The sequence below is a fragment of the Passer montanus genome, unplaced genomic scaffold (assembly GCF_014805655.1).
Source record: "Passer montanus isolate IOZ18808 unplaced genomic scaffold, ASM1480565v1 scaffold11, whole genome shotgun sequence".
Taxonomy (NCBI): Eukaryota; Metazoa; Chordata; class Aves; order Passeriformes; family Passeridae; genus Passer; species Passer montanus.
In genome coordinates, this window is record NW_024357613.1 from 10,426,937 (window position 1) to 10,442,436 (window position 15,500).

The 15,500-nt window shown below is 36.0% G+C and overlaps 1 protein-coding gene and 1 long non-coding RNA gene across 11 annotated transcripts in view; one reads left to right on the forward strand and one right to left on the reverse strand.

The window, feature by feature from the left end:
- The window catches only part of MAP3K7 (mitogen-activated protein kinase kinase kinase 7), a 48,113-nt gene that overhangs the window by 27,186 nt on the left and 5,427 nt on the right, over positions 1–15,500 (forward strand). Inside the window, exons 12-16 of one of the 10 annotated variants that reach the window (XM_039730635.1) lie at positions 177–215; positions 378–458; positions 6,623–6,690; positions 12,218–12,326; positions 15,090–15,151. In XM_039730635.1, coding sequence (XP_039586569.1) covers positions 177–215; positions 378–458; positions 6,623–6,690; positions 12,218–12,326; positions 15,090–15,151 — 359 coding nt within the window. Of the gene's footprint in view, positions 1–176; positions 216–377; positions 459–3,204; positions 3,227–6,285; positions 6,419–6,622; positions 6,691–12,217; positions 12,327–14,188; positions 14,276–15,089; positions 15,152–15,500 lie in introns of those variants that run through there. The other 9 variants (XM_039730644.1, XM_039730717.1, XM_039730652.1 and 6 more) reach the window with 9 other exon arrangements.
- Positions 1,415–3,072, reverse strand: LOC120512429. The gene is made up of 2 exons (XR_005630002.1): positions 2,908–3,072; positions 1,415–1,975 (listed from the first exon to the last, which is right to left on the reverse strand). It is a non-coding gene; the product is annotated as an uncharacterized LOC120512429 (long non-coding RNA).

Below are 15,500 nucleotides of genomic sequence, written 5' to 3' on the forward strand. Positions count from 1 at the left end.
TCAGGCAATCAAGTTTTGGTTTTTTTTGAATGAATAGGTGATTTTAAATAATTTAATTTGTTTTCTGTTTGGATAATTACATTTGGTTTTCCCTTCTGTGTTGCCATGCTGCTTTCTGTGTTTGACTTTTGTGTTGCTAACTATAACTAATTACACCGTGTTGTAATGATGGCTAGTTCTGCATTTTTTGCTTTTTAACAGTTGCTTTACTATGTGTAAGCATGAGTGGAAAGCAATGCAGTTTATTCTGCATGACACATTTTTGCATGAACTCTAGTTTAACCAAATATATGAAAAATGCAGTATTAGGAATTTAATAATTTTGCTCTTGCCATTTTAGTGTTTTGCATGTGTATTGTATATGTGTATTTTTTCAGCCTATTCCAAGCCTAAACGAGGCCATCGTAAAACTGCTTCATTTGGCAACATTCTGGATGTCCCTGAGATCATCATACCAGGTATCGCAGACCAGGTGAACGGGTCAGTTGGTTAAGATGCCGGAATAATGATCAGACTGCTAAAATACTTCTTGCTCCAGTTGCTTTAGGACAGGCCCAGAAATTATCCCACTAAATTTTTCATAGTGCTTCAGTAAAGAGGAGCATGATATTTCATTACAAACTTACTTTTATCAGTAAATTGTTCAATCTTCTAATCAAATTTACTTCTACTGATAAAGAACTTTTTCCCTAAGATCTTGATGTTCAGAGTCTTCTTACAGAGGAAAACTGTAGGCAGTCTTGTATTACAGTACCTCATTTAGTGAAAATGGAACTAAGTTGAAAAATTCCTGTCTAGGTAATTGTTTTGCCCTGATATTTGTTGTGTTTAGGCTCCCATTTTTAATCAGATCGTGGTAGAAAAAAGACAAAGATAAATTATTTACAGAACTTTAAATCTGTGTGATATTTGTGATTAAAACATTAACACTTAGTCTGTGTAATTCTTATATTTGAGTACACTTTTCTAGGGCTAAAATGTGTGTGCATGAGGTATTGCTGTTGTGTTTAAGTTAATGCAAACTAAAATTACTAGGAAAGGCTTTTGATAGGAAAAAAAATTCATATAATAGGCACCATGGATGGGAATATCATTTGGGAATTTAATGAATAATTCTCATGTATCCCAAGTCTTTTTTTAGTTAGTAGAATGACATTTTTCTTTCTTTCATTTCATACTTCTCAAAGCCTAAAAATAAGTATAATCAATCCCAAATTGTGATAGGCATACCATTAACAGTATGCAAGTCACTTCAGAGTGATATGTCAGGAGCAAAAAATGAGGAAATGTGAGTGAAAGTATCTAGGAATCCACTAAAAACTGTGGCCTCCTTTCCTAAATTTCTGTCATCTGAGGAAGTTTCCTTGTACATCTTGATATTGTTAGGTATTTAAAAGTTGAGTGCAAAAGATAATTTTGTACAAACGTTTCTTTCAAATAACTTTATTGAAGGTTACAGTAAAAATACAAAATATGAGAAAGTAGATTCCAAAGAGCAATAGCACCCATAAAAAAGCAAACCTCTTTGGCACTGAAGCTAACAAATTGGCCAAAAAGTTTACTAGAGTAGCTTTCCACTGTAAGTTTCAAGTGGTCCTGCCCTGCACTGACATGAATGAAATCCTGAGAAAGCAAGGAAAGCGAAAGTGAGACATCTGTCCAGTTCAGTGTTAACTCAGGATGAGAGCCTGGTGAATAAGCTCTAGAAGCTAGTGGGTGCATCTTGTCTCTATACCCTGTCTGTCCATAAAAACATTGAGGCTTCCAGAAACCTTTAAACTTTCAGGCAAAAACTAAGAAGTCAATTAAATAAAATACAATGTTGTTTTCACAAAACAGATTGTATTGTGCCAGTCTATTGATTTCTTACTTAGGCAGAGGCAGTCATTAAAAATTCTTCACCTGGTCTATCTTAATTGAACTTGACAGGATGGGAATTTCAAGAATTTGGAATACATATGAAAGAAATAGAAACCTGTAGAAATAAAAAAAGGTATAGGGTTGGTGCGAGCATATTAAGGAGTTTTCTCAAAATTTATTTCTAAAGTATTTAAGTGACAAGTGTTTGAGTTAATGTTTTATCAGAAGCAGCTATTCATTAAGAGGAGGATTAGAGTATCACATAGGGACAATTTTGCTGTGACTGAATAGGGTAAAATCCAGGGTCATGCACTAACAACAATTTCTGTTAATAAGATGACATGGAATCATAGCACATGCATGCAGATTAATACCAAGTAGTATGAGCCATGAATCTAATGTAGTTGTGAAAAACTGAAATCTTAAGGTTCATTTCCAGGAAAGATAAAGAAGCACTGGCACTGTTGCTGGCCCTTGTTGAGTTTGAATCAGGAATTGAACATACTGTTCTGGTCAGCCATATAATAGAAACATACATGCACTCAAATAATGTGAAGAAGAGTTACTAGGATAAGAGGAGTATAGAGAGTATGAAAACAAATCTGAAAGCATGGCTTTTTTTAGCTCACTAAGTGAAAGCTGAGAATGAATAATTATTTATTATAGATGAATCTGCTGCTAAAAACCAGGCTAAAAGACAGTATTGGCACTACAGAAAAAATATGTAAATTGTCTGCAAATAAATCTGGGCTTTATATTGAAAGTTTTCCGGTTGTCAGAACAGCTTTTCAGTAATAATCCCAAAGCCAGAAAAAAATGAGATTAATCATTACATGACAGAGCATGATCATCTGCCCAGTAAACTAATTATAGTCATCTGTATATTTCTCACTTCTTTCCTTTCTTTACTCTTTCAGCACAAGGCTCTCAGTTCTGGTCTCTGAACACACTTTTCACTTTCTAGACCCCTAAGCTTCCAAGACCCCCAAACTGTCACCACCATCTCCGTCCCACCCAGTTATTTTCTATACTACTTGTGCCACAGACCCGCTTCTCCGGACTTCCCTGGGCGCGTCCCTCGGCGGGGCGAGCAGCTCGTCCCTGTCCTTGGAGCCGCACAAGTGCCGGTCTGTGCTGCTGCCTGGAGTTGTGCTGAGCACATGGTAGAGCAGCTGCTGCCCGGAGAGGGGAAGCACCAGGCAGGCATGTTACCGTGAGTCAGCTGCTTTGGGCAGGGCTATTTTGGAAGTATGAGTGCTACATCTGCTATCATTGGGGGTTTTCGTAATGCGTTGCCTCAACTGCATTTCGTCCATGAACTGATTATGCTTCCAAGGTCGTAAAATACATACTTTATCAATTAAAGGTAAAATATTGTCAGAAGGGGAAGTTTTTAGAATATATTTGCTCTTCTTTCTAAGTAAGTACTATAAGAGCGAAGAGAGCTATTTGTTCATTTAAGGTGGTATTTTGTGTTACTAGCCTACAGAACTTAAAAACTGAAAAATGGGTCAAAAAATTCCTCCTTTGTATAACAGCTTAGCATATGAGTTTGCAGTGGTGGTATCCTGTAACCAGATAGCCTAGTGATATATCAGTTCTTTTTTTTTTCATTTACAGTATGTATAGCACAGGTTATAAGCATCAACTTTATTTTTATATACATATTTATATATATAAAAAATGAAAACCCTAATAAGTACAAAAGGTTTAGGTATCTTTATGTTTAAAGAAACAAAATCTGAATTCTAGTTTGTATACTTTTCTGGTAGGAACCATTCAAGGAGCATCTAGCAAATATACCTACAAGTACAACCTTCTCTACACTGGCAATGTTAGACATCTCGTGCATTTAGCATGTGTGCATTTGGCTTTGTAATTTTGTCATCTGAAACTGTGCCACAGCGTTACAATTTTTATAGCATTGACACTGCATAAATGATTACTCAAGATAGACACATTTTTGTAGAGAGTCTTTAGAAGGTGGATAGGAATTATGGATGCTGTAGGTCTGTACAGTTAAAATCAATGTATGCCAGAAATCCCACCCTTGTCTTCTCAGATCACTTAATTCTTCTGGAAATCAGATCAATGTTTTAACTTCTTCAGAATGTCTTATAGCAGTGTTGCAGTCACTAATCATCCTGCACTGTGAGAGAGGCTTTAGCCCTGTAGGTGTGTAAGGAAGAGAGAGGACTGTGAGTAAATAAGAAAGTGTAAAAGGAGATGCAAATATCTGCTAAAGGGCAGGGAGGAGAGGTTATAGCTGGTCTGGATATTTGGCGGCTGGGTGGGGGTGGTGATCAAAAGCTTAATAAGTTGTACAATTTATTTTTGCCTACAGTATGTGGGGCAGGACGTGATGGAAGTTTCCTGTTCCTTTAGAATTTAATTTTAGAAAATAAACAACACTATGTGAAATGGGTTGTTCTGAGGCCATGAAGTATATTTCTAACATTTGCTTTTTAATCTTAAAATCCTGTAAACCACCAAAAGCCTGACACTGTGCATTAAGTTACTGTGGATTAACTTCTGTCTGTGTACCAATCTCTTAGTTTTATAATGAGGAAAAAATATTTTTGAATGGACATAGAGGTAAGAACAAGATCAAAACTGGGAGTGAAAAACATAAAGAAGTACCCATGATCTTTTCAAATAAATATTTTTTGTTGTGTTGTATAGCATATTTTTCAATTGAAATTTGTCTTGAATCTGGAGCAATAAGTATTTGTTGATTCGTAGTCTGTTTCTGCCTTGTTGAAGCTATTTGCCAGATGTCTGCAGTACTATACTAATTAAAATGGCATTGCCTAGTGGAGCTTGCTCTTCCCTCATGCTACTAACTCGAAGATATTTCAGTTAAAGGTGTTCATTTTTTACAACAGTAGTTTTGGCCCCTCTTTCCCCCCCACCCCTTCACTTCCCGCAAGGCATTTTCTTTTCTTTCTTGCACCCCACCCTGATTATTTTAACATTTTGGCAGCCATGTTCTAATATTTCAGCAACACATGCGCTGGGTTCTTTAAATTCACAAATGTTGCTAATCTGAAATGAGAATTTCAGATATTTTTGCAAGCCTATTTCAGCTGAGCTAATTTTATAACAATGTTGTTGAATGAAATGTGCACATAATTTTGTATCGGTCGTGGGTGGATTGCACATATGTTGCATATTGAGATGAGCTGTGGCAGCCAGATGAAGTATCCACAGCACAGAATTCTATTAAATGTATAATCTTGTTTCTTAAACAATTGCATAGAGAAAAAGTTCACTGCAAATGAACAAGTTCAGACATTTTGACGTAGATTTGTAATTCACAAGATCCCCATATGAAAGTACTAAACAAACTTAGCCATTGTTGCTTAGGTAAGTATATACTTTCCCTGAATTTCAGAAGCAAAATACCAAGACCACAGAACAGTTGCAATTCAAATCCATTTGTAGTCAGAGCAAAAAGTCTATTCCTGTTTTAGAATCCTGCTTGACTTTCTTATATGCTCATTTCTCAAAGTACCTTCTATAAATTTTAAATCATCATGACAAATTGATAAAGTGGCACTAAGCATTTTGTATTGCTGTTTTGTGGTAGTGTGTTCCTATTTGTAATAATGCATATATTTAAAAATTTAAAGGCTTATTAAATATATTAGTCAATAATAAATAGTCTTACATTTTTGTAGTAACTGTTGCAATTCAAAACACGTGTCAGGATAGGCTTGGAGTCGTGGGAATTATGCTGAATGAGAAGTATCTAAAAGGTCAGCAATGTGATGCCTTTTGCAGGGCTTTGAGTGAGCTGTGTTGGTGGCTGAGTGTGGGGCTGCTGGGCGAGGGGCTGCCATGGCTGCAGTACATGTTTCAGATGCTCCCCTCCAGTAGCAGAGTTACGTAATGCAGAGCTAAGAGCAAGAATTTTGAGCATTGTCAGCTGTTACTCGGGACATTTTGGTGTTTCCTTTTGGACAGCTGACCTGCTCTCAAGAGATAATATAAACAATCACTGTAATAAAAATCAAAGTAGTCAGGGAGATTCTGTTGCATAATCTCCTTTTATTTTTAAGGAGATTTTGTTTCCTGAAAATGCCTTTGATTGCTTGTCAGTGCTAAAATTTAAACTGTTTTATGTAGCTGTCACTGGTGGATAATTGCGAACAGGTGGAAGGAGAAGAGGAAAAGATTACAGCATTGTGCTTCGTAGGTTGATGGTGAGATGTGATTTAGCTGAACGGTCCCCTTTTCACACTACTCAGAGCATGAGAACAGGACATAGTTTCATTCCCCTGAAGGAGACAGGAGACCAGAAGGAAGCGCTTTCGCTTCTTACTTTTCTTGAGGGGAGCGTCACGCAGGCAGAAGTCCCTGCTGTGTTCCTTGAGCAAGCCAAAGAGCAACAGGTTAAAGCTGGCAGCCTGTTATCTTTGTGGTTTAGCTTTTAGAAATCCCCATAACGTAACGCACTTGAAATAGATGTCGTCATCAGCTCCTGCCCCAAGTACTAAGCCTGACCAAATACATGTGACAGAAGATGGTGGAGTAGAGTGCAGCAGCTATTCATGTGGTAGGAGTGGTTATTGTATTAGGGTATACTTTTTGTTGACAGGCCAGCATGTTTTGAGTTAAAATTCTGCAGCTGTCTCTCCCCCTCTCTCACTTTGTCTCTGTGGATTTGTACAAATTCCAAGCTCCTCTGCAACAGTCGCACCCTTCTTATTTTGTTCTGAATATATTTCACTGGTTTGTTTTTGTTTTGTTTTTTTCCCAGCAGGAAACGGACAGCAGAGGCGCAGATCCATTCAAGATCTTAGTGTTGCTGGAACAGAGTCCAGTCAGGTAACGTCCTTCTTATCTCTTCTTTGCCTTTCAGTAAAGTCAGCACCAAATCTGTACTGGGGAACCGATCTGGAAATCTTCACCTTTGATGCTTTCATAGAAATGATGTGGAAGCTTGGCAGACTGTAGTGTTGTTTGTATTGCATTGAAATGAGATTCCATGAGGGTAACTATGAATGAGCTCTAGATGAGAAGCATTTTCTCTATAGCTTATGCAGTATTTATCACTTTATGTACACATGTTTTTTTGTGCGCTGCTTAATTTGGCTGAGGGCACATGTTACACAGGAAAGCCTTTTCATCATTCTGTATGTAGGAAACAATTATAATTACTACTTATTGTATAAAGCAGTTATATATAGACTCACTTTCTGCATGAAAATAAAAAGCATGTGCATCAGTATAATAAATGTTATTTATTATCAGTCTCTGAATCCTGAATAGTAAATTACAGAGATATCTCTCTATTTCTTGTAAAAGATTTACAGCAGGTGTTGTCAAAAAGTTTTGTTTAAAAAACCCACTATTTCAAAAAGGTATTTTATAATAACATCGCTATTTGTCTGGTATTGTAACTGCCATGGTAACAGAGGCAGTGGTATGCTACATAACATGCTCCTAGTTTCATTTCAGTTTTAAATGAGAAAAGTAGAGCTAATGCTTCATTCAGATGTGGTTATTTTGTGTTTTTAATTGCTGCAACGATTCACAGAGACTGTTTGATCCTTAGTGTGAACTAGCAATTTTGAGATCCCTGTTATTATTTGAGTGTGGGATACTGGTGCTTAGCATATTGATCAGGTAAATCAGGTTTCCTTATTAAACAGCCTACTGCAATAATCTAAAATAGGTAATTCTTGGGGGGTGAAATTATCAGGAAGATAACCTTTAATTTTTCTTTAATTCCATGGAGTATGATAGCCACCTATAGAAACCTCATCAATCCTGTAGGTATTAGTAAATATACTGTGCACATCTACCAGAAAATAACAAGTCTGCATAATATATTTTAATATCTTCAGAGAAGACAGGTTTGTTAGAAAGAAGTCAATCTGCAAAATTTAGGAACTAATTTACCCTATTCATTTAATTGTAGAATTAAAATTATGCAAGACTTGAGGGAAAAAATTAAGTGACAATACATCAGTTATACCAAATTGTGCTGATTGATGTACGAATATATTTAATTATAGCTTTTTTATTTAAAAGTTTTCATTCTGTTCATTTTAATGACTGGTTGATATTTCAAATCTTCATAATTTGCTTTATATCTTAATAACTATTATAATAATCTTTCTTTGAAAGCTGTTCTACTGCTTGTATGGGTTTTCTAGCTAAGTCGTCCTTGTGAACAGAAGGATAAAGAAATTTTGTTTTATGTTTACCTCACCAATATCTCCTGTGGGTCTAGAGAAGTACCAGAGTCATATTTTACTTTCTTGCTTCTAATAGTGTACATATTGGAAATGTAAGTGGAAGAATTACAATTGTCTGTTGCTATCCTGCAGTTTCTTTGGAAACATGGTAACATCTGGAAAACAGTATTTTAACACACATGAAAAATGCAGTTTCAAAGATATTTTTGCACTGTCCATATAAACAAATAATGAATTTTTATCCCCTTTTTGATGTGAGGAGAGATAAAGGAGTCTGCTAAAACTGATGCTAACTTTTGATGTACACATGCTTATGTATATTTAAAAAAATTGGAAAACTATGAAGAAACAGAGCACAATGTAATTATGGCTAAAGACTTAAGATTAATCTTTATGGGTTTTTATACATCTGGACCTCAGTGCCTTGATTTTTTATTAGAAATTTTGAGGTGCTGTCCATATAAGCAACCTATAAGCCAAAGCAGAAAAAACATCTGAGTGGCATAGCTCTGGTGAGTTTATCCAATCTCCCCGTATGTACCACACCATATCTAGGGTATCCTTTCTAAAGTGAAAATCCCCTTCCCCCTTGCTCCCTTCATTGCAAACATCCTTCTTCCGTGCTTTCCATTCTCCCTTACACCCACTCTGTGGCACAGCCCTCTTCACCAAGCAGCCATGGCCCCTCTGTTTCCTCACACAGGCCATGGAAGGTCCTCTCCCACTCAAAACTGCAGGATTGCCATGGTGCCTCTTCCCTGGCTTTTATCTATTTGACACAGTAAAGCTGATCAGAAATATTTTTATTGAATGTATTTTTGTGGAAATTGCTGCTATTGTGTCTATAGAAAATCATTCTGTTACTACTACTGGTTTTTAATTAGAAAGGTTTTTCCAATTCAGAATGGTATTTTTCTTAAGGTGAAGGAAAATACCAGGCTTGTATGTAAATAATCAAATATATGTATATATAATATTAATTAATATATGTGTATATGTTCAATAAATATTTAATAATACATCTACCAAAGTTTGGGTGCTTACCTGAGAGGGGTAGTCCAGAACTCTTGGTCCTTTGTACCTGTTTGTCTGTTTTCATTTGACCACCCTTTATGTTTTGTGATTGTATGTCTATTTTGTGTCGGTGTGCTCTTGGAAGTTTTTTTTGCCTGTCTTGTATGGCTGACAATTACTATGTTTATGTTGTTGAGACACTTAAGGTGCTTAGCAGTATTGCTCTTTACTGGTGTTCTCAACAGCAGACAGTAATAGTACTTTGCGGAGAATTTTACTACTCAGCATCAACAGTTTAGATAGGAAATTTGCTAGGTCAAGGGTTTTCCGTCTTTGGATCAGCTGTTAGAGCGATTTGGCGTTGAGAACATGTGTTCAGGTCTGAATTTTCACAGATTTTAACACTTGGTGACCTTAGACTGGTCCTTACTCCAAGTGACGTAAGCAGCACTTATGCAATTGTCCCTTCTAAAATCAAATGCTACATTTTTGTTTGTTTCTGTCTATATACTGTGATGCTCTGTTAATTTCTCCTTTTTTTTTCTTCTGCCTATTTCCCTGTACCTGCACTTCAAAACATTTTAGTGTGTAATCTGTCTGTTGCTATTGCTCTTGCCTAAACACCTTTTCAACATAGAAACATGTGCAACTACTAATATTTTGGGGGATTTGAAGGAACACAGCAAATTGCTGTTTATACTGCATGCAATCTTAATAAAATTCCATGTTTTATATGGATACTGAGAAACATATCTGGCATAATGACCCAAGATATGCAGGCTGTGATCTGATGCTGTGTGGTATCCATCTCCTTGCCTGTGTATCTTTTATTGGTTTGGTTGTTTTGTACTCACCTTTTACAGTACTACCATAAATACAGAAAATACCTACTTACCTACTTCCTCATTTAAACTTTTGGGTTTTTTGTTTTGTTTTGGGGTTGTGGGTTTTTGGGGGAGAGGGGGTGTCATAATTATTGCTGGGTCTTCATAACTTTTACAGGTTACTTTGAAGTGAAAAAAATTACTGTGGTAAAGAAAGTCATATACTGATATGAACAGTTGAGAAGCAAGGTCAGAATGTACATGCCCATATGCATGCAAGCTAAGTGGGATAATTTGGGGATCTGATATTACACAGATGAATCATTCTGTCCATGAGATTGTGAAATTTGTCACACATGCACATTTGGGTTTTATTCTCCCCTTTCACAGCAAGATAAAATTCACAGATGAGATGAGGAAACAGAACTAGTAATGATGATTTCTTTAAATCATGTTGCCTGTTTAATTTAAGCTTGAGGGAAGATTATTACTCAGAGCGTGCCAGCTTTTTTCAAGACTGTAAGTCTTTGAGAAATGGAAGCTAAGAATGCCATGTGGATTTGACCACCTGGCAAAGATGATTTGAGAGTAACCTGCTAGCAAGTCTGGAGGAAGCAGAAACTGATTGCTAAAGTCCAGACAATGGCCTTTACCTGTCAGAGGGGCTGCCATCCAGGTGGCCTAAAGCATCTCACTCAACACACGCTCAAACACTGTAATCTAACTGGTGTTCACTTTTGGAAACTTCCCTTCAGCTTCATAGTGCTTTTTAGTTATGCTTCAGATGTGATTCCTTCATTTCTATATCTGCTGAATTTCATGTAAATAAAGATATCAAAGAAATGTGGTTTTGTTTGGTGGACCAAAACAAACTGGTAAAGCACTGAGAAGTTACTGTAACTAGAGTATTTCTCAGATGCCCTTCACTATCCTCTATAGATAGTCAACAAATCTCTTTGCTTAAAGAACTTTTATGCTGTTACAAGTGCTTTCTCTATCTTCTGATCTTTTACATAAACAGGGTGTTTATCATTCATATCTGAGAACACTAACAGTAAGCTCAGCAACTAAACCTTACTTAATGTCAAAGACTCCAACACAAAAGGTTTTTTTAAATGTCTGATGCCATCATCTTGATAATATCCATCAGATTACTTCTACAGTTTATAGTCTTGTTGCTAGATATTAATATAAAACACAAAATGCTTAATAAACATCACAGAAGGACTATGCATTTGAAATAATGGATGTTTCAGTGTGTATAATCTTGTCATTCTTTGGATCATTACTGGGCCAGAATCCTGAATTTTAAAACTTAAAGTAGGATATTTGGAAATAAAGTCATAAAGAAATATAGTTTCTAGTTAATGTATATTTGAGTGCTTATTTTGAAAAATTGAGTCATTTAATGAATCATTTTGTGATAAATACACCATCTTGAAAATAGCTCTGTTTTGATAGCATCTTCCTTTTCATTTTTTTCTGAGAAACTTGCTGGGGCTTATAGTCTTAAATCCTTTACTGTGTTAATTTAATGTCACTGAAGGAGTATGTGAAATAGAAACATATATATTGTAAATAACATTTCTGAAAAAGCAGCTTAGCAGAATAATGAAATCTGTATTATGTTTTTATGCTTTGGTAAACAAAAGATTGGAGGAGTCAAAGAGTACATGAAAAAACAGCCTTCGGAATCTTGGTTCAGTTCTTAATTTGCTTCATGAGGGAGAATGTACTCATTTTCTGATTGCTGTGCTTCGGTTGAGTGATCCTTTTTGATTAGGCTCTTTTTCATATTTTCTGAAGAATAATCACATAACCTCTGAGTTAACAAAAGAACCAGAAGAAAACTGTAGATTAATACATGGTAGTCTAGTGCAGCTACTTAGCTGTATTCCTTTTATTGAATGTAGTTCTGTTCATTGATTAAACGTTGGAAAGAAACTTTATTTCCTCTTTGTGTTACAGAGGTGCTAGATTTCATTGAATGATGGTGCAAAAATCACCAAACATATTGTCATGATTTTCTGTAAAGATCTTGAACACACTGTTCAGCATTGCTTATTGTTATGCTGAATAGCAAAATTGTATCAATTTCTTTTACACAGTAAAGAAGAAATGGGGGATGAAATTATCCCTGCAATGCTTGTAAAATAGACCAAACTATCAGGAGAGCATTCAGGGTAAAAGCTTGGGGAGGGAAAGTATTTTTAAGGAGGACTATAGGTTAATATTTCTTCATTTTTTTTTGCATTTTTAATGAACTTCTCAAAGAATCTTCTGTTAACTTGTCGTTTTGTTTTGTCACTTCAGGAGAGTAGAAACAGCAGTAGATCATCTAGTCCTAGTGTGAGAATGATCACTACCTCGGGACCAACCTCTGAAAAGCCAACACGTAATCCATGGACACCAGATGATGCAGGTAATCCTTTGTTTATTGTGTAATTTTTTTGTGTGTAAAAATGTAAATATTTATTTGTTAGTGGTATGGGGTGTGTGCTCAGACATTAAAAGAAGTAAGCAGTGAAGATCATGATTTTTTTAAGTTCTGCTTAAATCTAGTCATTACATTACTGCCTTGTTTTTCACATTCACTTTAAGAATACTTATTTATAGATTGCTAAATTACATAAACTTGTAAACATTTTGCTTGTAGGAAGGTACTGTAAATTGCAGTGATAATAATATTTAATGAGCATCTTGTTAGCAGTCTTTTTTAGTGTAGTGTGGTTTTGGAGAATTAGGTGAGTAGACATCTTAAAACATTTTAGTCTTGTCCATTTGTATTTTGAATGCACATTTAAAGATTTCATTGCCCTCACATCTGGAATTAAATGTTATGTAGGTGAGTATCATCTGGAGTAGGTTACTCCTGTTTACCATCTCAGTTGTAATTTTGCTTATGCAGAATGTAGATGTACACACAAAATTGCTGGTTTTAAATGCACTAACATGTGTTTCTAGAAACATTGTAAATACTTCTACTGTAGCATCACTGTTCTTTTGTTATGAAATAGGATTAAGAATGAAGATAATTGAATAGTTCAGTTTGATTTTAAAAGTCATAATGCATTCTGTTATGAAAAGAACCAGTACTGGAATGCAGGAAAAAATGGATCCCCACAAATTCAGTTTTAGAGTATAAATAAAAATTACATTTTTGTTGCCAAAATGTACATGTTGAATCTTAAATTTAGTCTCAAGATGGTACTTCAGAGTGCCTCAAATGCTGTAATCTTTTTCTTGTGATCTTTTCATCTGGATGATCAGACTCTTCCTGTAACCAACTGCAAAATGAAACTCATGTGGTGACTGACTCTTGCACAAGCATATGTATATATAGATAAATTTGTATTTATATTTGCTCACTTGCATTTTACCAAATATCAGGTGATTATGTAAGATGCACTTTTTTTTCCTGTTTTAGTGGGAGGACAACACATTCTTGTGTTTTGCTTCCCTATTTTCTTCTTTCTTTCCTTTGTTGCTTTGCCTGACCACAAGTCAGTGCCTTGTCACTCATAACTTTCCCAAGCCCTTTCCCACTGCTGCAGCCCACCTTTGGCCCTCTTGTGCAGCGTGGACCCCGAGTTGCTTTAGGCTGTGAGCACTAATGGGAATTGCTGCCTCACATTGGAAGCAAGCTCTTACCCAGTCAAGGGCTCATTGGGAAATCATAAGCCAGTGCAACAAAAGTTTGTGCTGAGTTTTTGGTCTTAAATGCAGCACAGCACTGGAGCTAAAAGTCAAGTTTGTTTTCTGGCCCACAGAAATTTGTCACCTTATACTCGGGTAAATACAGAATGTGCCATATGTATAATTTTTCTTGCTAGATTTATGTGGACCATGCACAAAGAACTGTTCAAATTTCTGAGGACAGAAATAATTCTGTGTTTCTGTAAAAGATGCTATGGTTTTAATTTAATGAAGCAAAGTGATAAAACAAGGATGCAGCTGTATCTGGTCAATCAAGGAGAATTTGCAGTTCTGTGACGTGGTGCTGAAACACTCGGGAATGTCACCTGAAGCATTTACATGTATTGATGTATTTTTGAAGCATTGCAACTCATTGTCACAATATCTGTATATGGCAATAGCCTAATGTAGGGAAGGACTTCTCATGTTGATTGCATTTAAGATACCATGGTGATTAAGTCTCTGGTTTTAGGGTTGTTTCCTTTTTCTTTTTTCTTCTTGTTTTTACCACCTTCCAGTTTCCTTACAAGCATACCCTTAACCACTTTTTCTCCATTCCCACCCTCTTATTTCTGTTTCCTTTTGAAGCTGCTCTTGGAAATAGCATAGTCTTTGAGGGCAACACCTTAGTTTCTCTACCACGACTACTCTGTGGCAGGTGCTTTTGGGGTATGGGTAAGCAGCCCCTTTTTTTTCCCACCTACCCTCCTCCATATAATCCTCTAGTAGCAATTATGCAGCTGTAAAACCAGTAGTTTCTCCATGTGTCTTTACTCCTGTGTCTCTTAAAGCTTAACAGTAACCTTGTGATCCCCCAGATTGTGGGCTACTGAAAGATAAGAATGCAGAAATATACTAAATCTGGAATGAAAGCTCTAGAGAAATCCAGAGCAACTGCAGTGTAAGAAGAGAGCAGCCATGCCCAGGAGACAGACAGATTATTGGGTTCCTTGCTACCCACAAAATATCTATATGGAGCAGAGAAGATGCCCTAGAGCATGTAGTGAGGAAGATACTTAGAGACCTCACTGGGAGCAGGTTTCAAAACTGAGCAGGAGGTTGTGCTTATTTTATTTTGGCAGAGCTGATTTGCACAGCTTCTAATTTTAAAGTCATTAGATGCATGGGCTGGCTGGCTGATCCTTCATAAACAAGAATGAAATGGCAAATTTTTTATAAACAGAAATGATCACAAACTGTACAAAAATGGTATTTTTAAAATCTGTGTGCTGTTACATGGCTTCTAGAAATGTAGGTTGATAACCATAATTTTTTTTTTTCTTGATGTGATAGACCATACTTTTGATGTTCTTAACTATCAGAAAAACAAAATGATTCATCTGCCTTGGGATTGGAACGCTGCTATTTCCATCTGCTTATCCACATTCAGATTGTGTATTGTGTAATTACTTAGACTTCTTGTTTTTGTCCTGTAATAATAAAATTAACTCCTTTTAAATACATTAAAGTTTTCTTGGTATTTTTACAGAGACCAATGGGTCAGATAACTCCATCCCAATGGCATATCTCACATTAGATCATCAGTTACAGGTAATAAATATACAGTTTATTAGATTCTCAAGTTTGCATTTCATTCTAACACGTGACTTTGGGGCTGCAAAATATAGTGCCACATATTTACCTGGGTTTATGTTCTATCTAATTTTTAACCAAGGCTAAAAAAATATATTATGTAATCTGAGCTTGGTTGACTCAGGTTTGATGAAGCTATTAAAAACAAGCCCTGGGAAACATGATCCCTAAAACCAAATGTAAGCTGAGTTTGACTGTCAAAATAAGACATTATTTGCTTGAGTGTTACTAACTCAAATTGTTGTATACATTTTATTTTTTGTGTGTGGGATTAAACATTGCTTTGATTTTTGTGACAAGTGCCAGA